The sequence below is a fragment of the Penicillium lagena genome, assembly GCF_028827675.1.
Source record: "Penicillium lagena strain IBT 129212 chromosome Unknown utg000001l_segment0_segment0, whole genome shotgun sequence".
NCBI classification, from domain to species: domain Eukaryota; kingdom Fungi; phylum Ascomycota; class Eurotiomycetes; order Eurotiales; family Aspergillaceae; genus Penicillium; species Penicillium lagena.
Genome location: NW_026623222.1, coordinates 3526119 through 3551197, shown reverse-complemented (window position 1 = coordinate 3551197; position 25079 = coordinate 3526119). Strand labels below are relative to the sequence as shown.

General features: G+C 54.5%; 12 protein-coding genes across 12 annotated transcripts; 7 read left to right on the top strand and 5 right to left on the bottom strand.

Annotated features, from left to right (window-relative positions):
• Window positions 1-317: 317 nt before the first annotated feature.
• N7510_001550 (PHD finger domain protein) lies at window positions 318-2306 on the bottom strand (the record flags this gene model as incomplete). Its single annotated transcript, XM_056973477.1, has 1 exon — window positions 318-2306. The coding sequence occupies one exon, from the start codon at window positions 2304-2306 to the stop codon at window positions 318-320; it is 1989 nt and encodes a 662-aa protein (XP_056838594.1).
• A 955-nt stretch (window positions 2307-3261) lies between these two features.
• N7510_001549 (DUF2293 domain-containing protein) lies at window positions 3262-4173 on the top strand (the record flags this gene model as incomplete). Its single annotated transcript, XM_056973476.1, has 3 exons — window positions 3262-3414; window positions 3477-3599; window positions 3667-4173. 3 exons carry the CDS (start codon window positions 3262-3264, stop codon window positions 4171-4173), a joined length of 783 nt encoding a protein of 260 aa, XP_056838593.1.
• A 221-nt stretch (window positions 4174-4394) lies between these two features.
• Window positions 4395-4937, bottom strand: N7510_001548 (uncharacterized protein; the record flags this gene model as incomplete). Its single annotated transcript, XM_056973475.1, has 1 exon — window positions 4395-4937. One exon carries the CDS (start codon window positions 4935-4937, stop codon window positions 4395-4397), a length of 543 nt encoding a protein of 180 aa, XP_056838592.1.
• Window positions 4938-5285: 348 nt separating this feature from the next.
• N7510_001547 (uncharacterized protein) lies at window positions 5286-5645 on the top strand (the record flags this gene model as incomplete). The annotated part of the gene is made up of 1 exon (XM_056973474.1): window positions 5286-5645. One exon carries the CDS (start codon window positions 5286-5288, stop codon window positions 5643-5645), a length of 360 nt encoding a protein of 119 aa, XP_056838591.1.
• Window positions 5646-5995: 350 nt separating this feature from the next.
• On the top strand, window positions 5996-7240 carry N7510_001546 (uncharacterized protein; the record flags this gene model as incomplete). The annotated part of the gene is made up of 2 exons (XM_056973473.1): window positions 5996-6364; window positions 6422-7240. 2 exons carry the CDS (start codon window positions 5996-5998, stop codon window positions 7238-7240), a joined length of 1188 nt encoding a protein of 395 aa, XP_056838590.1.
• Window positions 7241-7520: 280 nt separating this feature from the next.
• On the top strand, window positions 7521-9752 carry N7510_001545 (pseudouridine synthase PUS7; the record flags this gene model as incomplete). The annotated part of the gene is made up of 2 exons (XM_056973472.1): window positions 7521-7735; window positions 7784-9752. The coding sequence occupies 2 exons, from the start codon at window positions 7521-7523 to the stop codon at window positions 9750-9752; spliced, it is 2184 nt and encodes a 727-aa protein (XP_056838589.1).
• A 306-nt stretch (window positions 9753-10058) lies between these two features.
• On the bottom strand, window positions 10059-11527 carry N7510_001544 (NADPH cytochrome P450; the record flags this gene model as incomplete). Its single annotated transcript, XM_056973471.1, has 2 exons — window positions 10059-11356; window positions 11419-11527. 2 exons carry the CDS (start codon window positions 11525-11527, stop codon window positions 10059-10061), a joined length of 1407 nt encoding a protein of 468 aa, XP_056838588.1.
• An 825-nt stretch (window positions 11528-12352) lies between these two features.
• On the bottom strand, window positions 12353-13525 carry N7510_001543 (uncharacterized protein; the record flags this gene model as incomplete). The annotated part of the gene is made up of 1 exon (XM_056973470.1): window positions 12353-13525. One exon carries the CDS (start codon window positions 13523-13525, stop codon window positions 12353-12355), a length of 1173 nt encoding a protein of 390 aa, XP_056838587.1.
• Window positions 13526-15341: 1816 nt separating this feature from the next.
• Window positions 15342-16774, bottom strand: N7510_001542 (uncharacterized protein; the record flags this gene model as incomplete). The annotated part of the gene is made up of 4 exons (XM_056973469.1): window positions 15342-15389; window positions 15508-15726; window positions 15782-15841; window positions 15893-16774. The coding sequence occupies 4 exons, from the start codon at window positions 16772-16774 to the stop codon at window positions 15342-15344; spliced, it is 1209 nt and encodes a 402-aa protein (XP_056838586.1).
• A 411-nt stretch (window positions 16775-17185) lies between these two features.
• Window positions 17186-18518, top strand: N7510_001541 (uncharacterized protein; the record flags this gene model as incomplete). The annotated part of the gene is made up of 2 exons (XM_056973468.1): window positions 17186-17287; window positions 17340-18518. 2 exons carry the CDS (start codon window positions 17186-17188, stop codon window positions 18516-18518), a joined length of 1281 nt encoding a protein of 426 aa, XP_056838585.1.
• Window positions 18519-19362: 844 nt separating this feature from the next.
• Window positions 19363-20984, top strand: N7510_001540 (elongation of very long chain fatty acids protein; the record flags this gene model as incomplete). The annotated part of the gene is made up of 2 exons (XM_056973467.1): window positions 19363-20151; window positions 20205-20984. 2 exons carry the CDS (start codon window positions 19363-19365, stop codon window positions 20982-20984), a joined length of 1569 nt encoding a protein of 522 aa, XP_056838584.1.
• Window positions 20985-21687: 703 nt separating this feature from the next.
• On the top strand, window positions 21688-25032 carry N7510_001539 (glycoside hydrolase family 35 protein; the record flags this gene model as incomplete). Its single annotated transcript, XM_056973466.1, has 6 exons — window positions 21688-22500; window positions 22559-23555; window positions 23612-23905; window positions 23958-24029; window positions 24077-24164; window positions 24222-25032. 6 exons carry the CDS (start codon window positions 21688-21690, stop codon window positions 25030-25032), a joined length of 3075 nt encoding a protein of 1024 aa, XP_056838583.1.
• Between the last annotated feature and the right edge of the window lie 47 nt (window positions 25033-25079).

Genomic DNA, 25079 nt, shown 5'->3' with positions numbered 1-25079 from the left:
AGAGGAACAAGCACAGCGGCTTGGAGAATTGACAAAGGAAAGGCAGGGATGCTGGTCATCAAAAGGCATCGACAAGAAATGATTATCGAAATCGGAAAGATTTATGTGCCAGAGGCGATGGTGGCCCGTTATTCCCGGTCGGATTCATGCCTCGCGGGCGGTTGCGCCGTGTCGGGGTTTGGGCACAGAAGACACACACGTACACCGAGGGTAGGTTGGCACGCTCGAGACCGACGCATCTGGTGTGCAGCCAGTAAGTACACGATTCACTGCCATTCTATTAGAAACGGGTCATGTTTAATGACAGGAGGCAAAACTCACCATTGGATCATGAGGTGGCCGCCATTATCCATCGAGTTGCAAATGCAGCGCGTGGCGTTGCTGGGATTGCTATGGCGTTCGGTGCTGGGTGTGGCCAAATCAGGATCGGTGAGGGTCGTGGGCGAGACATTGGCCTGCCGCGGATTGATATCAAAGTCGCTCCCTAGATGCGGAGGCGACGAGTGGAGGTGTGTAAACGACTGGGAGGAACGACTGATTCGACCCCTGTAGCCGCTGGTGGCAGGGCGGCCGCCCCGGCTGCGATCTTTGAGGACTTGCCGGAGCGCATGTTGCGCATCGCCATGGTCCTCGTCGGGCTCGGGGAGTGAGTCGGAGGCGACGCTGCCGCGCGTATAGTTTGGATCGGAATGTAGTAACGATGACTGGCGTCTAGGTGTTCGTTTCAGAGCTTCTGGAGATCCGCGATAAGTCGATCGGGTCGTTCCACCACGAGAAGAACCCGCCCAGGGAGATTGGCGGCCGGATTGCGACGAAGCCGTGGTGGAAGCATACGACCCTTTTGACAAAGGCCGAGAGCCCGAGTCGCTGCGGGAGAGCGGCCGTCGACCACCATCCAGGTGGGCGTAGGAGGATTGAGGGCGAGGGAGAGCAGGGTATTCCGAGTATTCAGCCGGATCAGCCTCACTTTCGGTGGCTGAACCGTCCAGGTCCATTCCACCCAGAGGATCAGTGAGTCCGGTGGCAGCCTCACTCAGCGGTTGCATTTCAGCCTTTGCACGACCATCCCGGCCGATTTTGAGCACGACCGACTGCGAACGAGTTGGGAACCCAGTTGCAACGGAGTTGGACCGACCCAAGGTGCCAGGACGCATTCCTTTTGCCGGCGACACACGGCCTTTGGTAGGGCTCTTGCGGATACCGCTCGTGGAGGCCATCATGGCCCCCTGACTGAGAGGCCGGTAGGAGGAGGAGGAGCTGGAGATGGCGCTGTGGGTCATACTCCGGGTTAATCCTGGCCGGCCACCGCGGGGCGTGCAATCGTCATCCTCCTCCTCGTCTTCTTCAAAGGAGCCATGACTCTGAACGTCCGGGGCTTGCGCACGGCGAAGCTCTTCTCGCCTCGACTCCTCAATTTGATGGTGGTAGGGCTGCCGGCCAAACGGCTTCTTCTCTGGAGTCACTTGGGGGCCACCGAATCGGCGAGCGGGCGAGCTCAAGAACATGGCTGGATCCTCGGCCTTTGCGGAGGGACGTCGAGGGGACGTGGAGAATGGTGCGGGAAAGAGGGCGGCATCTGTAGGAGGAGGCGCAGCGGGGATCCCAAAGCCCGTGTGACTGAAATCGGGCAGATCCATAGAGCTATCGATTGAGGGTAGTTGGGGAATGTGCTGTGAATTGGTCGAGGGATTGCTGGTGGGATTGGCGGACATGCCGCTGCTGAGGAGTGGGACATCATGGATGGGCTGTTCCAGATCCTGGTCCCAGAACAGGCGCTGTTGCGGGAAGAAAGGCGAGCCCGCGGGGTCAAGGGAGGCAAGTTGGAAGAGATCGGGGGAGGATTGGAGGTTGGCGAACATGCTCGGCGAGGCCCCCAGCAGGCGACTGGGGGTTTCGAGGTGGGTGCTTGTTCTCGGCGTAGCGTCCCGGCTGGCGAGCCCCTCGAGCTGGTCGAACTCGGCGGCCTTCCGCCGCGAGGCACTGGTGGGCGGCGGTGTCTGCATTGACGCCGCGGACTTGGCCGAGCCCAGGGTATCGTCCTCGGTGACGCTGGGGAGCGGCTTCACTGCGCGGATGCGTTTGGCGGTGTCCGGGTGGTGGTGATGGTGGTGGTGGTCATGCTGCCTTAGTCCGAACTTCTGGGGGGTCCGCAGGAACTCAGGGCTCGAGGCATAGGGGTCGGCGGTGTCCCAGGTGACTCGGGGGTCGAAGAAGGACGACTCGAGTTTGGGGGTGTGGAAGGAGTCGTTCGCGGTGGTCGGGGTTCTTGTGGGGGTCTGTGGCTCGAAGCTGAACATGGTCAGCATGGTGATGGTGAGGAGGCAATGAGCATGACATGAATGAAGTACAAAAACCACACCATCTCGAGAAATACTCCCCGCACAAGGGGAGAGTCAAGGGGCATGCATACCTGTGCGCAGGGTCGTCCCAACTCATGTCACCCAGGGTCGGAGCTGCCAGGCAACCTTGGCACTGGAAGTATTTGGACAGGAATGTGAACAGTGGGATAGGGGTTACTTCATGTCAATTCATGACGGATGTGGTGGAAGAAGAGGCAGAATAGAGTAGTCGTCAGAGTGTCGATGTAGGTGTAGGCCGATGTCTGTTTTCTTTTTCCCTTTTTCCTCCGAGCAACATCCACCGATCGATCCACTGCACAGAGTCGAGGGGATCCACATTAGGTGCTCCGTGAGATCCAGCCTTGTTAATTACCTAGCGTCTACTAGGCGACGTCTGGATGACGTTGGTGTATTTCTGAGTCCCTCCGTCCGTTGCGGCCACCGAGCACCTCGTAGCAAAGAATCAATCCTGACTGCTCGTAACGGCAATCACTTGTCTACCTCCGATTGCCCCTGCATCTCAGTGCACCGCATCAGCTTGGCAGGTCGTGCGCCCAATCCAGCACTTCGGCGGCCTAGTCCGATCAGCCCTTGCTCCATTCTTTTTTATCCCTCGGGTTCCATTGCTCCTTTGATCTCAGCTGAACACCACGCTAGATCGGGCTGATCCCAATTTCGCTCCCGGTGGTCTAGAGCGAGGTACAGCCCTTCACTATTTATTGATTGCGGTCCCGCCCAATGGCACTGGCAACACGCGTAATGATTAAGTTCAGAGGAGGAAACATTCCACCAAGGGGTAGTAGACATGCAATAATTAAGCTCACCCCGTCGTGAACTGGTGCTGCGCAATCATGGTGGGGACCCGATAAGAGAACGTCGCCTCGGACTAACCTGTTCCTTCGGACCCAAAGAATCCGTGATTATGGCACAAACAAAGAAACAACACCGCCGCAAAAAAGTCGGCCGGCGCACTGCCCGAGTACTCAAGCGACGCAGCTCGGGCCCGCTATCTGATCTCACAAATGGCAACCTGCGTCAAGGGGTGATGCCCGTGTCTCTGGATCCGCTCGAGAAGGTAAGTGCTACCTCCAGGCACTGACTATGTACTGCGTGCTAACCACCAAAACAAATGTCTAGAACATCTTCGAGCGCCACCAGCTGCAGCCGGGGTATGTCTTTGTTCCCAAAGGCGACGTCTACGTCACGCGACACTGTCGCAGTCGGACCAAGGAGGCCGGGCAGACGGTATATGTGGTCTGGGTATGTGATAAGTGATGTTTATTTATGATTTGTCTCTCTTATCCGCGACGATTCTAACGGTCTCCAGAACAACGCGGCAAAACGCACACGCGGCATCCGCGTCCCATCAGAAATCCACGACCAAGTCCGGGACTCTGCCGCCGCAACAGCGTCGTCGCGCGCCAGTGCCGTGCAAGTCCGCGATGCGAAGGACCTCTCGCGCGCGCGGGAGCTACTGCAGGCCCATTTTCCATTGATGCCGGCTACATCCCTCGAAACGGTGCTGGAGCATGCGTTCCTCAAAGGATCCGGGCGGGTAGGGCGGACATCGACGACGACAGAGGAGCGCAAGGCTCTCCTCGCTGTGGAGGCGCATATACGGCATACGCTGACACCATATGAGAAGTTACTTGAGGCAGGAACGGAGCGTCATGAGGCCAGGAAGGCAGTTTGGGAAACTGTGAAAGGGATTAAGAAGGCGTGGGCTGGGGCTAGTGCTGGCGAGGAGCGGATGCCTGAGCCGCTTGCTTTGAGGCCTGCGCCTGTTATTGATCTGACGGGAGACAGCGATGAAGATGTTCAGCTGGCCAGCTGAACTGAACCGACGACATTATGATTTGATGACCGGCATAGAAATGTATGTATATTAGCCCGAAAGGCAGTGACTTGACTTCAATTCTCTAGCAACTATGCTACCTAATCTATGGACTGTATCTACCTACTCTCCATCCCATATGTGATCACTCTCGCAACTAGGTACAAGACTAACCTTTGCCGACTTCCTTCTCCCGCCTGCTCACTAGATCCATCAATCCATCACCTCGGCCGCAACACCACGACCTCAAAATGCTTATGCTCCCAGGGCAACCCCGTAAACCAACCCAACCCATCCCGAATCATATCCTGCATCGCTGAGAGCCGAAAGACAATATCCGCCAGCGCATCGCCCCGATCATCGGAGCGCGTGTCAATGGCAATGCGCAGGCGCCAGCACTGAGGCGGGTTTGGGAGGATGGGATCGGACAGGTTCCCCAGTCTCAGGCGGGTGTCTAGGTGCAGGTGCACAGATTCCAGGATGTTGAGTTCACTGGGGTTGCAGTTGTAGAGGTCTGTTATGTCAACGAGGAAAATGTGGCGGGAGATACCTTCTGCGGTGCGAGTTGGCCATGTTGTTGCTGTTGCTACTGCTGTTGCTGCTGGTGATGATTCGGTCGGTAAGTTGAGCATGTCTGCGGTGGAGTCGATGTCCATTCCGTCCATGTCCATGGCCTGGTCGTTTGTGTTGATCAAGTCATTACCCCCGGAGCAGAAGACGGTGGTCAGGTTAGGCGGGGGGTGACTGCGAACCGCCGAAGACATGGGGTGGGGGTGGGATCTGTTGCCTGTGGGACAGCGAGAGGTCCCTTCTCGAGAGGGGGGTGCATGGAGGCTGTTTCTGAAACCTGCCCTGGTATTGCTGTGTTGACTGTTCTGCAAACCGTGAAACCTTCCGTCTGCCATCATCCTGGTGGTAGTTGCTTCTTGTTTCTCTTAGATGTTCCTCACCAAGAATTTGGGTCAGGTTGGTTGAGGGGCAGTGAAGAAACAAAGATACAGCGTTTGATGGGTAAGTCCCTGAACTGATGGTGGGAAACGCCTTTCACCAGAGGACCGGGGAGAGAGGGAGTGAGTCCTGACGGTTCGGGGTTTGGTGGTGATCAACCGCTCATGCGTGAGAAGACATACGAGAGTCTCAAAGCCACAGATGGCAACAGCCATTCTGGACCCCTCACCTCCGTGACGGGCATCTCCATCTTAACCAGACAGAGTAAGAATGGCCAAACAGAGAAAGAAGCAGCCGATGAAGTGTACTTCATACAAGTGCTATCAAAGCTCGGGAGCTGGGATGACTACCGCATGTCTACATGGCAAATCTACATTGAAATCATCTGCCAATCAGATCCCTTCCTGATCCTGATATGTCGTCTATTCGACAGGGATTTTGGCTGCCAAGACTTGGCGTGTGTCGTTGAAACCGAAGACCATTTGATATGTGAGTGGTTAGGATCCCGGCGATATCCGCATTGATCCCCCCCCCTTTCCGGAACTAAGTATAGACAACTCACCCACGGATTGTTATTCTTCACAGATATATCACATCAACTCTTGCGTGACTGACAATGCCGACGATGCCGACGATCCACATCCTGCCTACCCTGTAAGGCAAGATCCACCGGACCCAACACCGGGAGTCGGGCGGAGGCACTTGGCACCACCACGAGAAAAAAAGGCCCCATATTTATTCTTCTGCATGAGTAACCAAGTGGGCAGGGCTGCGTCATCTCAAATAAAAATCAGGCACCAGGCCATTATTCTCTGTCTTCTTTCTTCCTCAACACTGCAATGGCATCGCAGAGCTACCCGATCTGGTAGTGACGATGTCATTGAATCTAATTCGACCTGCGTGCGGATCCTATCTAAACCGCCGCAAAGGTCTCCTGTTCTTGGTGATTGCGCTTGCCTTTCTCCTGTTTCAGCTTCTCCCATCCTCCAATCTCGCTCGGTCGCCCTCGGATATCAAGCCGGAATTCCTCTGGCATTCCCCCTATCGCGATAACCCGGATGAGGACTACGAGGCTCGAATCAGGAATGCCCTGAAGTATATCGAGCAGGTGTCCCTGGAACATGGAGATAATAAAGCTATCCACAAAATATGGCAGGTCCTGCTGGGCACCGGCGAGAATACAGACGGCCGGGGCCAGGATTCGCATGACTTTCAGGACAGAAATAGCGATTGGGACCATGAGGTGGGTGTTCAACACTGTCTTTGCGATCGCTCCTGACCTGACCCTCCATCTCAATAGGTCCTCTCGAGCAAATGGGCCCAGTGGTTTCTCGACGCATTCCTGAACCTAGTGCCAGACCTGAGGTACTACTGGAAAGCATACCCAGATGAACACCTCCGCGCCGACCTGCTCCGGTACCTGGTGATGTGGTATCACGGCGGCTACTACGCAGACCTGGATGTCGTCCCGGTCCTCCCCATCCGAGACTGCCCGGCGCTGCAAGAGACAGTTGCCGTGAAAAACCCCAAGGCCCACATCTCGCTGGTCGTGGGCATTGAGACCGACGAGCCATTCGCCACGCCCGAGATGGGGGCTCAATGGCAGGGGGCTCGGAAGTACGGGTTTGTCCAGTACAACCTGTATGCGCCGCGACGGTTCAGTCCCCTGCTGCGCGAGGTGATTGTGCGGGTGCTGTCGCATACGAAACAACATTTCAACCGACAGCGGTGGCTCTTTGGCGAGTTTTACGATCATTACACGCAGAAGATGACGCATGAGATCACCGGTCCCGGCGTGTTCACCGACGCCATTCTGGACGCGCTGTCGGAGAATCTACCGTCGACTCACCCGCTGGTCGCTCAGTCGACGGAGGCCGAGCAGCAATACACCAACAGTCCCCCGAAGCGGGTGACATGGGCACCGTTCCATGGACTGCAGGAGCCGGTCTGTGTGGACGACTCAGAATCGGCGACCGGCAAGCATACGGGCGGGCTGTGCGTGCTTCCGGCTAGTGTGTGGGGAGCCGGCCAGCGGGATTCCAATAGCCCGGACGCGTGTATCGACCTTCGGCTGAGCGGCAACCGGCAGCAGGATTGGATTACGCGTCTGATGGGCTGAACGGGACGTCGTATTCGTATTTACGACAATTATAGACTGTATAGCGAGTTCATTATTAGAGGTCAATGTGCATAAATCTCGGTTTGCGAGTGAATTGATTGGTTCCAAGGTCGTCTGTGGTGAGGGCAGTTGCGCGTACTCTATGGGGGTCTGAATTCAGCCTGGCAAGCCAGGCATCAATGAGCTCTCGGATCAACTGTTATCCCGGCCCAATCTTATCGCATTTTTTTGTATCTGCTTTGCTTTTTCTGCCTGCACACGACGTTTGGTGACCGCGACAATGGACAGACCAGAGCTGTTGGAGTCGCCCCGAAAGCGGCAGAAGACAGACGATGTACCCGTGGATGCTGCCCTGTCAATTGACGGTACTGCGGACAAGCTACCAGAGAGTGTGGGGCCCAGCGAAGATGTCCAGGCATTGAAGGAGATCGAGGTGGGGATCACCGAGTATGTGAGCGTCGACAATGAGGGCTTCTCGGGTATTCTGAAGAAAAGGTGAGTAACCCAACTCGGCGGGCACAAGACAATGGCTGACTCTGCCAGATACACCGATTTCCTGGTCAACGAGATCTTGCCGTCTGGCGAAGTCCTCCACCTCCGAACCACGAAAGATCCAAATGCGAAGAAAAACACCGAGAAGGCATCAAACCCTGCACCGGAAACTGAAGCAAAGGCCCCCCAAGAGCCAGCTGAAGCTGCCGAACCCAAAGAGATCAAAGCGGAAGAGTTCAAGGTATCGGAGGAGGACAATGCTCTTTTGGTGGAATACTGCGGTGCTGAAAATGCCGCCAAGATTGTGGCACTCCACAAGCGTGCCATGACAAACCCCAAAGCCAAACCTGCTGAACTGGGTAAGGTCATGGCCGCCGTATCTGACCGCGACTTGCGTACCAAGATCCACCAGGCCATTCGCCGCATTTTCAACTCACAGCTGGAGTCTAGTACCGACGCTGAAGGGGTGCTGACTATCACGGCAGCTCCCAGTCGCAACAAGCGCAATGCTCAGGGCGGCGGCGGGCGCGGTGGACGTCCTCGAGACTCCCGGCCGAACTGGGATGAGCTCGGCGGCCAGTATCTGCACTTCACCATCTACAAGGAGAACAGAGATACCATGGAGGTGATCTCCGCTCTGGCGCGCATGCTCAAGATGAGGCCCAAGGGCTTCGAGTTTGCGGGTACCAAGGACCGACGAGGCGTGACCGCGCAGCGCGCCTGCGTTCGTCACGTCCATGCCCATCGCATTGCGGGTCTGAACTCGAGCCTCCGCAATGTTGTGGTGGGTGACTTTGAGCACCAGAAACATGGTCTCGATCTGGGTGATCTCAAGGGAAATGAGTTTGTGATTACTCTCCGCGAATGCGAAATCCCCGGTGTGGATTTCAGCAACCCACAGGCTGCTATCGCCAAGGCGTCGGAGCTTGTTGGTTCGTCGTTGAAGAATCTTCACCAGCGGGGATATCTCAACTACTACGGCTTGCAGCGATTCGGAACCTTCTCGGCTCGGACAGACACAATCGGTGTCAAAATGCTGCAGGGAGACTTCAAGGCTGCCTGCGAAACCATTCTGGAATACAGCCCTCACGTTCTCGAAGCGGCCAAGGAAGGCGAGGCCTCCAAGGCGCTGATCAGCACCGACGACAAGTCCCGCGCTGAAGCAATCCACCTCTTCGAAACCGGCGGTAACACCCACGAGGCTCTGGAGAAGCTCCCGCGGAAGTTCTCCGCCGAATCCATGCTGATCCGCCACTTGGCCCGATCCAAGAACGACTACAAGGGAGCATTGCAGGCCATCCCACGCAATCTGCGGCTGATGTACGTGCACGCTTACCAGTCCCTGGTCTGGAACTTCGCCGCTGGAGAGCGCTGGCGGTTGTACGGTGACCGCGTGGTGGAAGGCGATCTGGTCATTGTGCACGAGCACCGTGACAAGGAAGCCAATACTGAAGACGAGACTGCCAACGTCGATGCAGACGGCGAGGTCGTCGTGGTCCCCGAAGGCGAGAACAGCGCTTTCGCAGCCGAGGACATGTTTACGCGCGCGCGAGCCTTGACCGCCGACGAAGCTGCCAGCGGCGAGTACTCCATCTTTGACGTTGTGCTGCCCCTGCCGGGCTTTGATATTATCTATCCGCCCAACCAGCTGACGGACTTTTACCGTCGCTTCATGGGCAGCGAGCAGGGCGGGCACCTTGATCCGCTCGACATGCGCCGCAGCTGGAGGGATATTAGCCTGAGTGGCAGCTACCGCAAGGTCTTAAGCCGCATGGGAGCGGACTTTTCCTTTGATATCAAGCTGTACTCGAATGACAACGAGCAGTTTGTCCAGACAGACCTCGAGAAACTGAAACATGGTGAGAAGGATGCCTCTGTTTCTTCTGAATCGGCTGGTGATAAGGTTGCCGTTGTGCTGAAGTTCCAGCTGGCTTCGAGCCAGTATGCTACCATGGCTCTCCGGGAATTGACCAAGGGGAAGGTCAAGGCATACAAGCCTGACCTGGGCGGTGGAAGATAGAAAAATGACACAGCTACAAGAATATCATGTACTGTACATATACCTCGCATACCAGAATAAAGATCACTATGATTTAGAGATGCGGAAGAGTTGTAGAAGTAATAATAGCCGTAGCAATATATCGATACCCAAAGCATTAGGAAATGCACATGGCCTGGCATCTCGTAGTTCCTAAGGATTTGTCCGAGGCGCCGCGAAGAAGCGACTAATTAGTTGCTGTGTAGTTCTTCTTATTAATAGACCAGAAGTACAGTATATTCGCGATCAAGTATTTCTTCCAATTTGGTAAAACTAGACTGTGATCTGTCACTGACCGTTTGTAACGGCATTTCGAGGGCCAACCGTGACAAAAAACCCCACTGGGGCAAGAAAGTTCGCACAGATCTCTCTGCCGGTCTGCTTAAGCTGATACTCCTCATCCGCCGCTTGCAGGTCAACACTCCGAAGCACGTTGGCCAGAGTGATCATCGACAACTGAAGGGCAAACCTCTTTCCGAGGCAATAACGCTTCCCATTTCCAAAACTCTTCTTTACTCCGGCGGGCAACCTCTCGAAGGCTTCACCTAGCATTCGCTCTGGCCGGAACTCATCCGGATCCTCAAAAACGTCTGGATCACGATTCACAGCTGACAGAAGGACCATGAGTCTTTGGTTGTTGGGTACCTGGTATTTCCCATCTGCAAGGAAAACAATTTCTCCGGGGTTGTCTGATGGTATGGGTTCCAGTACAAAGCCTGGTACTGTGGCAGAAAGACGCAAAGTTTCTCTTAGAACTGCTTCGAGATAGGGTAACTTTGACAGGTCTTCCACAGTGATCTTCGCGCCAATTCCCAAAACTTGGTCGATCTCTTGGCGAGCTTTGATCATCTTGTCGGGATTCCTTAGGAGGTAGTAGAGTGCGAATGACATGAGACCGGCAGTGGAGCTTGCAGTGACTGTTATTGTGACTATTTCGTCAATAACTTTCTCATCATCAAGACATTCACCCGTCTGTGGGTCTTTGGCAAACAAAAGAGCGTGGAGCATGTCTTGCTTGGCAGGATTCTCGGCCCTTTTAGAGACAATGAAGTCAGCGGCCATCTTGCGAAAATCCTTGATATATGTGTCGTATATGCGATCGTAGTAGAGCCAGTTCAGGACCTTCGGTCTGGCCGAACGGTCGACTGTTTCCCAAGTGGCGTGATCCATCAATTCGACAACACCTGGTCCCTCGCCCTCAAGGAGATTATGGCGCTGATTGAAAAAGTGATATATGACCGATTGCACATTTAAACGCTTCATGTCTTCCGTGAGGTTAACTCGTTCACCGAAGCTTGAGGTCCATTTAGCTAAAAGCTCTGACGCCATCTCGTGCAGATCTTCGATTCTCGTATCATCACTAGACGGGGCGACAAATGGTGCCATGATCCGATGAGCAATTCCCCAGCTCGGCTCGTTGTCGTAGGCCGTGAAAAGGGCATCATTGGCTGCCCGACGCAGTTCGTTTATCACTGGCGTCGTCGAGCATCTCCGAAAGCGTTTTTCGTCACAGATCTCCTCGGTAAGCGAGGCACTGTTTACTATGACGACATGCTTTCCAAGGGCGTCAATCTTGTAGATAGGCCCTTGGAGGCAAGTTAGGGATTATGTGTTAATTAGCGAGTAGGCTGGGGGCCTTATCACGAACCATATTTGTCTGCAAGCTGCTTTAATGAGCCCCAAGGATCATTTGAGTCGACGTTAAGGATATTTCCCAGGAATGGGACCCTAGGAGGCTGTGGGATGGGACATGACATCGTACCGTGATTAGCTCCAAACTCTTCGTACTTCTAGCAGGCTACGAGTGTGTTGTATTTATATTTCATGAAAATTGTTGGAAGGACATTTAACTACGGACCAGGTCTATAGGCTTCGAAAAAGCGGGGGGTGCATGCAAAAGAGTCCCAGGGTGATGCACAAGTCCCGTAACGCAACGCAAACTTGTTCGAGAAACTGATGTATCACACGCTTTGTGTGTTATGAAGCTGCATGAGAGGGGAAACCATGTATTCCAAGTAAGAGAATCTGACTCGGCGGGATCTATTTGCTGCAACGAGATGGTGAAACTCTTGCAGCATCTGGTGGAGGTATGCCAAATTTAGTCTCTTTTCTGTGACGACGGAACTCTCTGGGACCTGATAGGCTAAGTGGTCGGCATAAGAATCTCAATCTATTACGAATAGTCAAGGTGGAGCCTATTATCGAGCGACACGCCAGCGCAGATCCTCATCTTCTCACCTTCTTATCTTGTGCAAATCCAGATTTTCTCACGATGGGGTTGCACGATGGTGCATCGACTTGGCTGATATGCTCTCGCTGTAGTTCAGAGATGAAGAAGTGTTGGATAAATGAAGTGATGATAGCCGTAGCATTATATTGATATTGGTATACACAGAGCGAATGACAGGTATATATACCATGATGAGACCCGATCAACTCCAAAAAACACCCAAACGACCCAAGGTAGTGAACGCCTATGCTGAACGGAAAACAACAGCAAAAGTCACCAAGCCATCAAGGCTAGGGTTACATCCCCAGGGAATAAACAAAATGGACATTAAACATTCATTCACAGCGAGCGCTCAGCGACGTAGAAACCTGTTCGGGCCGCGAGGTGAGCGCGGACTATCTTCATCAAACGACGAGACGGACGACATGTCATCCAGATCTCGCTCGCCGTCATCTTCCCCGTCGGATACTTCGGACACGCCGCTACGCTGGGTCGGTCCACGGTGTAGTAGAATTTGCGGGTCCGATGATTCTGATGCATGGGGGTTATTTGGAAGTTGAGGTGAAGGTAGAGACGGACTTCGGGATGATGGACTTGTGCCACGCATGGCTTCGAAGCCGCGCTGTGTTCCGGAGGTGCTGCGATGGTCCCCCGTAGCTGGCTCACCCGCAGCAGCGACAGCTGTTGGAATACCCAAATCTTGGTTCGAAGGCGACGAGAGGCCTCGTGCCGAGCCTGGGGTTAAGGCAGCTGGCACGGGCCGCGGGCTTGCATCGCGGCTTTGCGGTGCAGTGAGGACTGAGAAATTTCGCTGAGGGGTAGGTAGAGCCGCCGGCTCGGAGGTACTGAGCTTGGGCGCGACCATGAGCTGGGAGGCGGAGCCCGGCCCGGGCAGCAGAGTGGAGGTGGTGGGCTGGGCCATATTGTAGGAAGATCGGTTGGCGCGCTGGCGGCGCTTGGAGCGGCGGCAGCCGAAGATGATGAAGGCTAGGATGATGGCTAGGCCGACGACGCCCACTGGAACGGCAATGGCGATCTTGGTCTTTGTAGAGGCAATTCCGCTCGAGGATGACCCGCCATCTTCGGACGAGGCATGGGTTGGTGTTGGGGCTGCGGTTGAAGTTAAGGTTGAGATCGAGGTCGAGGTCGAGGTTGGCGCTATGCTACCCGTGTAGGTCAACAATCCCTCCGATGTCTGCGTCTGCGTCGTGAAGGTTGTGCCATCGGTACCGGGCGCCGGTATCTCCGATGGTTCTGGCTCCGTCTCGTCGCTCGCTGTCTTGGATTCCTTGGGAGAGTCTTTGCCCGCATCTGTCGTAGTCGTACTCGTGGGGTCGGGCTTGGGCGTTTCTCCCGCGTGCGCTGGAGTGCCATCTGATGTCGCTGGGTCTGGTTCTCTTTCCTTGCTTGTTTCCTTATGCTTTGGCTCCGTCTCGCTGGGAGTATCCTCAATGGAAGTTCTTTCACTGGGAGTCTCCTCCCTGGGAGCATTCACCAGAGGCCAGTTGGGGGCGAAGTCGCCCATGATGGCTTCAGGGAGCAGCAGACTATCGATTCCGAAGAATCGTAGTCTGAGGGTCTGGGGGACACAACAAGGATCTAATCCGATCTAGCCTGCAGCGAGGTAACACAGCCGGTTAAGAAATGCAAGTGGTGAGATGAGATGAGCTGGACGCAGAGAGGATGAGAAGCAAGAAACACGAACTTCCCACAGCCTTGCTGACCCGTATGGGTCTTAGCACTGCCCTCACCGGCATACGAGGCGCCAACAAAGGGCCGACGACGATCGCAAGGCCCTCCAGCCGCTGTGGTGTTGGATCGTCCACACGTCTTGAAACATTGAAACCCTCATCTACAACAACCCCCTCCCTCCTCCTGGGCATATCGGCATCGCGCCGTGGATTGCCCGAAACATAGCATGCAGCACATCTCCCCTGCTCCGCGGCTACTCAGTGACCGACACGAGTATTGCATCAGAGAAACGGAAAGAACAGGGCGTTGGTGGTTTGGGGGCCATTCGTGCCCGGTGGGGACAAGGAAGCCCTAACGGGAGAAGAAGACTCGTCATTCGATACCTGAATTAGAACACCCGCTAGACAAAGGATGGACTAGCTCTTGCGCTAATAATAACTTAGGCAATTAACAAGGCTGATCATGCAGCTTCGAGAAGCCCCCCTTCTTCTTCTCTCCGCAGTGTGTGCCTCATTTACATATATCTACCCGCAGGCTGCTGAGTACCCGGAGTTTTCCCTCACTCTGTTCGACCGCATATTGCGTATGGCCAGAGACCCAAACGTCTACATTCGTCCAGTCGGCTCCTGATATCAGCTCTGTGGCATAGGCCGAGCTGTGTTCAGCGATATTATTTGGCCCCACGGATCGGGAGCTCGACGGCACAAGGTGGGTCACCACCATGATTTTCCGGGGTGGTTGTGTCTGCTCCTTTGCTTCATTGTTGATTCGAGAAACATGCTGCCGTAGCCATTGCTTGTCCGCTGCATGAGCAGAATGGTGGTTTTCGACACTCCATTGGAAAATGTGCCTGAACTCGTCTACATTGGCCTGCTGGGTGGTATGTTCGACTACGGCGTGCAGCCCAAGAGAGTAATGTTTGACCCTGGAAGATCATATCAAATGTGGTCCAACAAAACAGCCTGTTTTTCAACAACGGTTGGGCCATCAGCTGCTAGGCGCTCTCTTGGCCCTCCTCGTAGGGAAGGCCGTGGAATTTGGACACATTAGAACTAAAAATACCTTCTCGAACCCCCCGCGTCGTGTTCCAGGAACTGGCGGTAGCTGTCGTCGTCGCTCAGACGGCCAATTAACTCCGCAAGCACCATGTACGGTACCGAAGGAATCTCACTGTTGGCTTATCGTGAGTTAGCTTTTATATGGGTCTCTGACAAGATCTGGAAGGAGTGCGTGGGCTGCGCTGCGTTGGCTTCTCTGGTAGCCTTATTGGCTTTGTTTTTCTTGATCGCGCAGTAGATAAGGAGAGGTAGTATCAGGATGCAATAACAATAGCAATGAATGAGATAGACAGAACCAAAAAGTCAATTTCGTTCAAACTAAGCTAAAAAGGACTATAGAACCGAGTTCTATATATAACGTATGAGAGTCGACTGCCCGCTAGGGCTATGCCCTAGTTCCTTGCAAGTGATTGAAATAAGGAAGAGCGTCAGCGGCCGTCATTCGTTGACATGGATTCTCCACCAACATCGCTCGAGCACATTTAGCCAACGGTGAATCCGAACTCTCAAGACGCCGGTGGTAATTCGCAAGGTCCTGGCCGGGCCAGATCCTTGAACGAACGCTTCTCTTCTCAAGCAGCTCCCATCCAACTATACCGCAGCTCCAATAATCAACGGCCCGGCCATGTTTTTGTCCCTCTACCTGCTCGGGTGCAAGATATGGCACAGTTCCTGGGCGATCATACAAGATACTTGGATTGTCGGACGCGCATCCGAAATCGGTAAGCATTGCGTCTGGGGGATCATAGGTTCTCACCAGCACGTTGTCGGGCTTGATATCCCGGTGCCAGATGCCCTGGCTATGAAGGAAAGCAACTGCGTCCAAGAGCTGAGCGAATAAAATAGCTCTGCTCTCGAGTGATACATTTGATGTATACAATGAGCGAAACGTCGCATTCGAGAGAGGAGATATAATAATATACTCGTCCGTGATTATGGGCTCCCAGTTTTGATCAAGAAGCGCCCTCATCCTGGCCTAACTAGGTATGTGACTTAGTAGGGTGTAATGGATGGGAGTCCATTTGGCTTACCGTTTCGGCTTTTGTCTGAGCTGGTTGGTGGATTATCGCGAGAGCGGATACGATTCGTCTCTGACTCTCATATTAGAAAATAGGCCCCTGGAAGTAACAAGGAAAACTAACATGGCTAATTTGCGAAATCCGCCTAGTCATCTGGATCTCTCGGTCCACGCTAAATTCATTTTTCTTGGACTTGAATATGCGCTTAGCTGCTGCTGGGTGCCCTGACCGAAAATGGACGACCATGTAAACAATGCCAAAGGCCCCTTTCGAAATCGGGTGCTGGACTATCCAATCGCCGAAACGAGCATGGTGCTCAGGCGTAGACAATATCAGAGGATTCCCATCATGGTGAAATCGGCGGAACATCTGAGCCAATTGAGCCTGAAAGTAGTCTTCCTCCTGATGAGTCCGGTTAACATATTGCAAGGTGAAAAGGCATCCTCCAATCAGGATGTCATTTTTGGGCTTGTAAATTAGGCGCTTTTCAGCCCTGAATGGCTCCCCATTAACCACCACTCTCTTATCCTCACCATCGGAAATAATAAAGAAGCCAGCCGCTTCCTTAACCCAATTAAACCGAGCGTGAAGGCCGGCAACACGATCCGCATGGCCCTCATCTGCGATGTATAGGAGAAGATCCACGCCCCCGTTTCTGAGCTCCCCACGGCCCCGGCCAATCCTCCATCCAAGATGGGGGAATTCAGGCAATGTGCTTATAGACAGGCTAAAACATTTTGTGACCCTATTATCCCAAATTGTTTCGCTTATGAACTTCCGATGATGCTCCACGTTCGTCCGAGCTGTCGCCTCGATAGCCACCCGTGCTTTTTCATTGACGGGTATCAGTTTTGCGAGCTGGTAAACATGATCTGGAACTTGTTGCAGAGAAGGTGGTTCTGATGCAACTGGGCGTGTTGGACCATAGGGCTGTGTTGCAGTACATGGTTCCGTCGTTATCCATCCGGTGGGACGGGAGGAAGATCGGGACTGGACTGCTGACATCTTGCCAACCTTGGAAGTTATAATTCTTCAACTAAGAGTCAAGTCTTAATAGCCATTTTATATCTCCTGCTTTGGCTAAAAATAAAAATAAACGCTGACAAAAGTTCATGAAACCTTAGCCTGGAATGAGGGCGCTACCCGCGCCGCTAAAGGGTCAAGACGTAGCAAATTGCAGGTGACCGCTTTCCGCGCGCTATTATCATGCTGCATACGCACTAAATGTTATTAGTAGTGGCGTCTACTTCAAAGACGTCGGTTACATTGGTGGAGACCATATACTCCAACCAAGGGTATAGACGATCATGTGATCAGTAGCACACGTGCTGATAAGGGGGGCTGACTAAGTTCAAGGTTAAAACGGTTCTCAATCTGTCATCCTCTTTCACTGCTCCAGACACACTCTTCGACATCATGAGTGGGTTCAACAACATTATGAAAGAGGGCTGGCACCCTAAAAGCAAGGATGGCAAGAAGGAGAGCTGGCGCGGCGATTTCAAGGGCATCAACCAGGTGGTGAGTCGCGCATGCCGATCAGGCTACTCGGCCAAGGCTGACATCCCCGCAGGCAGGCTGGATGGGGAAGGGCAGGGACCCAAACTCCGATCGCGAAGAGCACGTCTCTCAACCGCTGTCGTCGCTGAGAGACCCATCGACCTTTGCGCCACCTCCGAAGCGCAGCCCTGTGGGGACCTCGCCATCCCCGGATCGCCATGGCGTTGGCGCGCCGCTGTCTCAGGACCAGATCAACCGCCAGAACGCTCATCTACAGCAGGAGGCTGAGGCCCAAGAGGCAGCCGCCCAGAAACCCGCCTCGCCTCCGGTGCCCTACCGCGTGGATACGACTGGCCTGGCTACGAACAACCTCCCACCCCCGCCAGTGCGACGTTTCGACTCCCCGGGCAGCAGTTCCCCAAGCTCGACGACGAGCGCAAAGCCCAAGCCCCCACAACTGCCGCCCCGTCTGCCTCCCCGAGATGGTCCCGCGTCACATACTCCCTCCCCGCCTGTGGCATCTCCCTCTCCGTCCCAAGGGTACATCAACCAAGAAGCGACGTCTCGGCTCGCGAACGCTGGCGTGTCAGTTCCCGCACTGGGGATCGGAGAGACAAATGACCGTCAATCCCAGCCCGTCAATGAGCTGCAGTCGCGCTTCTCGCAAATGAAGACCGACGATTACAGCTCCGCCGCTCCCCCTCCGCCATATCAAGCAACGCAGCCGATCGCCAGCCCCTCGGAGCCTGCCGCTGGCGGCAGATCCTCCATCCAGGACTTCCGGGAGCGCCACGCGGATAAGATCGATATGGGCAAGCAGAAGCTAGGCGGCATGGCGTCGCGGGCCAACACTTTTGTCGAGGGCCGGCAAGCCACGCGGCCGACCACCAATTCCGCGGAGCCAGCCGCTGGCGGCAGGTCCTCCATCCAGGACTTCCGGGAGCGTCACGCGGATAAGATCGATATGGGCAAACAGAAACTGGGCGGCATGACGTCGCGCATCAACACCTTTGTCGAGGATCGCAAGTTCTCAGCCAATGCTAACAAGCGCATACCCCGACCGCCGTCGAATTATTCTTCTCCGGTTGAGTCGAGTCCCAGTGTTGGTGGCCTTGAGAGCGCAGCGCGCAACAAGAAGCCACCTCCGCCTCCGCCCAAGAAGGCCGAGATACGCGCGCCGCCCGTCGCATCGTCGCCGTCCTCGGCATCTCCCGCGCCGCCGCCGGTGCCTCTGAACTCCAAGCCTCGTTGACGAGAACTCTGTATTTTTATCTGCAGTAGCATTGACTGGACTCAATGAATGATATGAATGATAAATGTGAGGATTGCGCCTAGCCAGTCGTGACTAGTCTGTAGACAGTGTATCCATATGCTTGGCGCCCGACCGAGGCCGCATGTGAAGTCCGGATGGCCGAAGTGTCTACTAAATTTGCCATCGCCGAGCTGTTGGGGAGTTTCCTGCAGCGCTAGAACAGGCAGCTGTCCCAACAATAATAACAAGATTTTGCTGCTGCAAGTGGCGATCAACCAAATCGCGGTGCGCTGGTGTATGTCCGCGTCTTGTGTTACCCTAGGGAGGGGAAAAAGAAAACACCCCGGGGCCAAAGCAAGGGGATGGGTGCATCAACATCTCGTGGAGGTGGTTTAATGGCAAGGTATAGTTATAGCAGAGTAGTCACTTAGTGAATATCTAGTGGTAGTAATTGTGTTGTCATTATTGTCAGGAGATCGCGTGCTAGAGCTGGTGGGTATTCGTCAGATCGAACCTAATAGACAGCCTTCCGTTAGCTAGTGTGGTCATCACGATACATAGGACTATACCTAGGACCTAGGACGCGATCCTATAGGACAAATATACAAAAATTAGTAGAAATAGTAGTCGTCAAATGCTCTTTTTCGTCTGATTTCGCACACACTACATCATAATCATTACCTCGGCCTCCCTGTCCCAACAAATCCGGGGCTCCACTAGATGGTTGAGCCTGGTCATCTCTTATCGGTGGAGCCACCTTTTTTTTCTTCTTCCTCTTTATCTTGAACTACCGACAAACACACTTCTCCCCAACTCTGGTCTCCCTCAACCTTTTGCGAGCACGATGTACGACATCAACGTGCCAAATGCCGAATTCGGGGCTGCTACAGTCCGCATTGCCCCCCCTCCGGCCTCCTTACTGAAGTTTCCTCCTGCCGCCTACCCGGGGACCATTCCCGCGCCACATACTGCCCACCCTACTTGGCGACAGCCCTTCAACATCCCCAATGATCTCTATACCCAGCTTCTCGACGTGCGCGTGCCTATCACTATCGCCAGCGTCTACGCCGTCACCGTCGTCCTGGTCAACCGCCTGAACAAGCGCCGCGGGTACAAGCCATACTCCTTTAGCAACATCCAGCTCTTTAAGCTGTTCGTCGTGCTGCACAATGTCTTCCTGGCCATCTACTCCGCCTGGACTTTTGCTGGCATGCTCCGAGCCTTCAGCAGCAGCTTGCCGGATCGTGATGATCCTCACGGCCTAGTCGGCGTCGTGGACTCGCTGTGCAAGATCAATGGGCAGCGCGGCTACGGCAACGCCGCCACTTACAACCCCCTAACGAACGAGTGGTCCACCCCGAACCCAGCGCTGAAGCTGACCGGCGGTCTACCGGGCGCGGATGCCGGTCGCCTCTGGAACGAGGGTCTGGCGTATTTTGGCTGGATCTTCTACCTATCTAAGTTCTATGAGGTTGTCGACACGGCTATCATCCTGGCCAAGGGAAAGAAGAGCTCGACTCTGCAGACATACCACCATGCCGGGGCTATGATGTGCATGTGGGCGGGTATTCGCTATATGGCTGCGCCCATTTGGATCTTTGCGCTGGTCAACTCGGGTATTCACGCGATGATGGTATGTTTTCACAATGCAATCCAGCGAACGAACCAAACACTAACCGTTTGCAGTACACCTACTACACCCTGACTGCTCTCCGTATCCGCGTGCCCCAAGCAATCAAGCGTAGCTTGACCACTATGCAAATCACTCAGTTTGTTCTAGGAACCAACATGGCTGCCGCCTACCTGTTCCTCCACTACACGATCCCCTACCCATCTGGTAGTTCCGCTCTGCGCCATCTTCAAGAAGCGACCACCGCCGCCACCACCAGCCCCAGTGCTGAGGCCGGTGTTGGTTCCTGGTGGAAGAAGATCGGTCAGGCGAGTGCACCGGGTTATACCCAACAGATGGTTACCTGCATGGATACCACCGGCCAAGCCTTTGCGACCTGGCTCAACATCACCTACCTGCTACCCCTCACCTACCTCTTCGTGCGTTTCTTCGTGCGGTCGTATCTGAGGCGCACCGACCCGCGCATCAAGCAGCCGACCCACATGGAGGCCGCCGAGAAGGCCGGCATGGACGCTCTCAAGAGCCTTAGCCGAGAGATCCAAAAGGCCGCTATTGAGGGCGAGAACAGTGAGGTTACGGATGAAGAGGTGATTCGAGCACACGTCATCAACGCCGCTCAGAAGATTGCCGGAGTGGATTCTTCGCCGGCCCGGACCCGATCTTCCGCAGCGAACAAGACTGCTGCTGCTTCGGCCAGCCGGTCGGAATCCGAGGATGGATTCTCTACAGTTCCTGCGAAGAAGGGCGCTAAGAAGCAAACCCGCCCGAAGAAAGCGACTTCGAATGGGAATGCGAAAGGGGAGAATCCCTTTGGAGTTCTCGACAACGATGCATGAGCAGTGTGATTGAAAGTCGCCGCATAATTTTTGGAGTCATGGATTGGAAACAAAACGAATTTTATCGACCGTCATTTTCAGCCAGCTAGCTGCTGATGAGCCATCCCGTCGTCGGCTTGTCTGTCCTTGCTAACAATGACCGGCCTGCAAGCTGGCGCGTCTCTGCATCGCGCAATCACTGTCATGAGGTTAGGGGGATGAATAGATGAGAGGCCAGAACCAACCTGCGCCGTTCACCTCGGCCGCTTTTTGGCTTGGTCTCACTTTTCGGGGTTTCAGATGGATTGCATGGACATCGCTTGTATATTTTCGCTCCAGTCTAACTAGACTAGAGAAGTCGGGCTGTATAATTAAATAAAATTCATGCTAGCTGAATTTTCTCTCCACATTCAAATTGCAACTAACAACCCACCTCCACCAATGCCGTGATGGATAAGCGGGACGCCGGCTAATACCCAGCGCGTCTCCGAATGGAGGAAAAACACTCCGTGGAGCAAACGCCTCCGCTCGACCACACCGGGATTTGCACAAATCCAGCGAAGCGGAGCGTCGTTTGCCTTGGCTTAGACCGCCTGTAGACTCCCCCTGCCGAACTTAAACCCCGTATGAAGCTAGGGCTATAGAAGGTCGGCATAAATAGACCCGGTTCAACCAGGATGAATTCCCACTCCTCTTCCAGTCCCCTCCAAGCAATTGCGTAGCAATGGCAGGGCTAACACGGCTGTGTACGTGGTTCTTCGTCGCTCTGCTGGGGTTCTCGCTATCTTCCAGCGCCTCAACACCGGAGGAGACAACACAATGGCCGCTACACAATGACGGCCTGAACAAGGTTGTGCAATGGGACCACTACAGCTTCCAGATCAACGACCAGCGCATCTTCGTCTTCTCGGGCGAGTTTCACTACTGGCGCATTCCCGTCCCCAGTCTGTGGCGTGACATCCTGGAAAAGATCAAGGCTGCCGGATTCACGGCGTTTGCGTTCTACGCGAATTGGGCATACCATGCGCCCAACAATCACACCCTCGACTTTTCAACCGGGGCACACGATATCAGAGCTCTCTTTGAGCTTGCCAAGGATATAGGTCTGTATATCATCGTCCGCCCGGGTCCGTACATCAATGCCGAAGTCACTGCTGGCGGGTTTCCCTTGTGGTTAACCACGGGAGACTATGGCTCGCTGCGGAATAATGATACGCGGTATACGAAGGCGTGGACTCCGTACTTCAGTGAAATGTCGCAGATCACTAGCAAATATCAAGTGACAGATGGCGAGAACACCCTCTGCTACCAGATTGAAAATGAGTATGGTGATCAGTGGATCGGGGATCCCACTGCGCGCGATCCGAATGAAACGGCTATCTCGTACATGGAGTTGCTTGAGGCGAATGCGCGCAAGAATGGGATTACCGTGCCGCTCACGGCGAATGATCCGAATATGGGTACCCATTCCTGGGGCAGTGACTGGTCTAATGATGGTGGGAATGTGGATGTGACAGGCGTGGACTCATATCCTTCAGTATGTTCATCCGTCCAGTGAAGTAAACGGTATTTGTTGCATACTAACTCGGCTCTAGTGCTGGACTTGCGATCTCAGCCAATGTACCTCGACCAACGGAGACTACGTGCCCTTCCAGGTGGTGGAATACTACGAGTACTTCCAAGAGAACCAGCCCACGATGCCCGAGTTCATGCCCGAGTTCCAGGGCGGCTCGTACAATCCCTGGGGCGGGCCCGAGGGTGGCTGCGCCGACAATACCGGCGCTGAGTTCGCGAACCTGTTCTACCGGTGGAACATCGGGCAGCGCGTCACTGCCATGAGTCTGTACATGCTTTTCGGCGGCACGAACTGGGGCGCCATTGCTGCGCCTGTAACGGCAAGCAGCTACGACTACTCGGCTCCTATCTCGGAGGACCGCTCCATTGGCTCAAAGTACTACGAGACCAAACTGCTGGCGCTGTTCACTCGCGCCGCGAAGGACCTAACTATGACTGAGCTGAAGGGTAATGGAACGCAGTATACCACTAACAGCGCGGTGAGAGCGTACGAGCTGCGGAATCCCCAGACGAATGCTGGATTCTATCCTACCTTCCATGTGAATACGTCGCTTTCCACGAACGAGGCATTCCGTCTTCATGTTGATACCTCGGCTGGTGCATTTACTGTCCCAAGACACGGGGGCACAATCCGATTGAACGGCCACCAGTCCAAGATCATCGTGACGGATTTCACCTTCGGGTCCAACAAACTGCTATACTCGACCGCCGAGGTGCTCACCTACGCCGTTTTCGACAAGACTCCAACCCTGGTTCTGTGGGTTCCAGCCGGCGAATCGGGCGAGTTCGCCGTCAAGGGCGCAAAGAAGGGATCTATTAAGAAGTGCCAGGGATGCTCGCATGTCGAGTTCTATCACGAAGATAACGGGTTGACTATCACGTTCACGCAGTCGTATGGTATGAGCGTTGTCGAGCTTGACAATGATGTACGAGTCATCCTGCTCGACCGTACATATGCTTATCGTTTCTGGGCGCCTGCCCTCACTAATGATCCATTGGTCCCTGAGACCGAGAGCGGTATGTGTTGTTCCAAGTGTATAACAGAAGGAAGTATCTCACATTTTGTTATGCAGTACTCATCCAGGGTCCATATCTCGTCCGAGGTGCCAAAGTGTCAGGGTCTACGCTAGCCGTGACAGGTGATGCCATCAACGCCACGGTCCTGGAAGTTTTCGCGCCCCAGGATGTGAAGACAGTTACGTGGAACGGCAAGATGCTTCACACACAGCGGACAGAGTATGGCAGTCTCAAGGGCTTGCCTGCTGCACCGGCCTCGGTCAATTTGCCTTCCTTTGGAACATGGAAGACCAAGGATAGTTTGCCAGAGAGATTTGCAGATTATGATGATTCCGGGCTGGCGTGGGTTGGTATGTATCTTTAGGTCTTTGGATGGCCTAGCAGCGTAACTGACGATCCCAGATGCCGACCATATGACAACTCTGAACCCTCGTACTCCAACCACCCTTCCCGTTTTATATGCAGACGAATATGGTGAGTCCACTCATGACAGTCGATATGGCCAATAGCTGATAGCCCAGGCTTCCACAACGGCGTCCGTCTCTGGCGCGGCTACTTCACCGGTAGCGCCACAGGAGTTTCTCTGAACGTGCAGGGAGGATCGGCCTTGTACGTAACACTCTTCCCGAATCCGGGAATAAGCTATCAAGACTAACTCCGATCTAGCGGCTGGTCAGCCTGGCTAAACGGCCAATTAATCGGCTCCTACTTCGGCACCGCAGCCGCAGAGCAAGCCAACCTAACCCTCTCATTCGCAAACGCCACGCTCCAGCACAAGGAACCCAACGTGCTCCTCGTAGTCCACGATGATACAGGCCACGACGAAACAAGCGGCGCGCTGAACCCGCGCGGAATCCTCGGCGCAGAACTGCTCGGTTCCTCGGGCTCCAAGTTCACACATTGGAAAGTCGCCGGCACAGCAGGCGGCGAATCCAACCTCGACCCCGTGCGCGGCGTCTACAACGAAGACGGCCTATACGGCGAGCGGGTGGGATGGCATCTTCCCGGCTTCGACGACAGCAAGTGGCCATCGTCGTCCTCATACACAGCAAGAAAATCAGAATCAGAATCAGCCCTCCTCAGCTTCAAAGGCGCAACAGTCCAGTTTTTCCGCACAATAATCCCCCTCAATCTACCCTCGGGACACGACATCTCCATCTCCTTTGTCCTGTCCACCCCCGCAGACTCAACGAAAGCGTACCGCGCCCAGCTCTTCGTGAACGGGTACCAGTACGGCAGGTATAATCCGTATATCGGGAACCAGGTGGTATACCCTGTTCCGGCAGGGATCTTGAACTACAGCGGAGAGAATACGGTGGCGGTTGCGGTGTGGGCGCAGACGGTGGAGGGGGCCAGTATTGGTGTTGGTTGGCGGGTCAATTACGTCGCTGATAGCTCGTTGGATGTTGTGCACCTGGCTGCTGGGGAGGAGGCGTTAAGACCTGTCTGGACTAAGGAGAGGGAAGTGTATGCTTAGTTGAGTTGTGGGTGGTAAATACATGTATGTGTGGAGGCAAAAAGAAT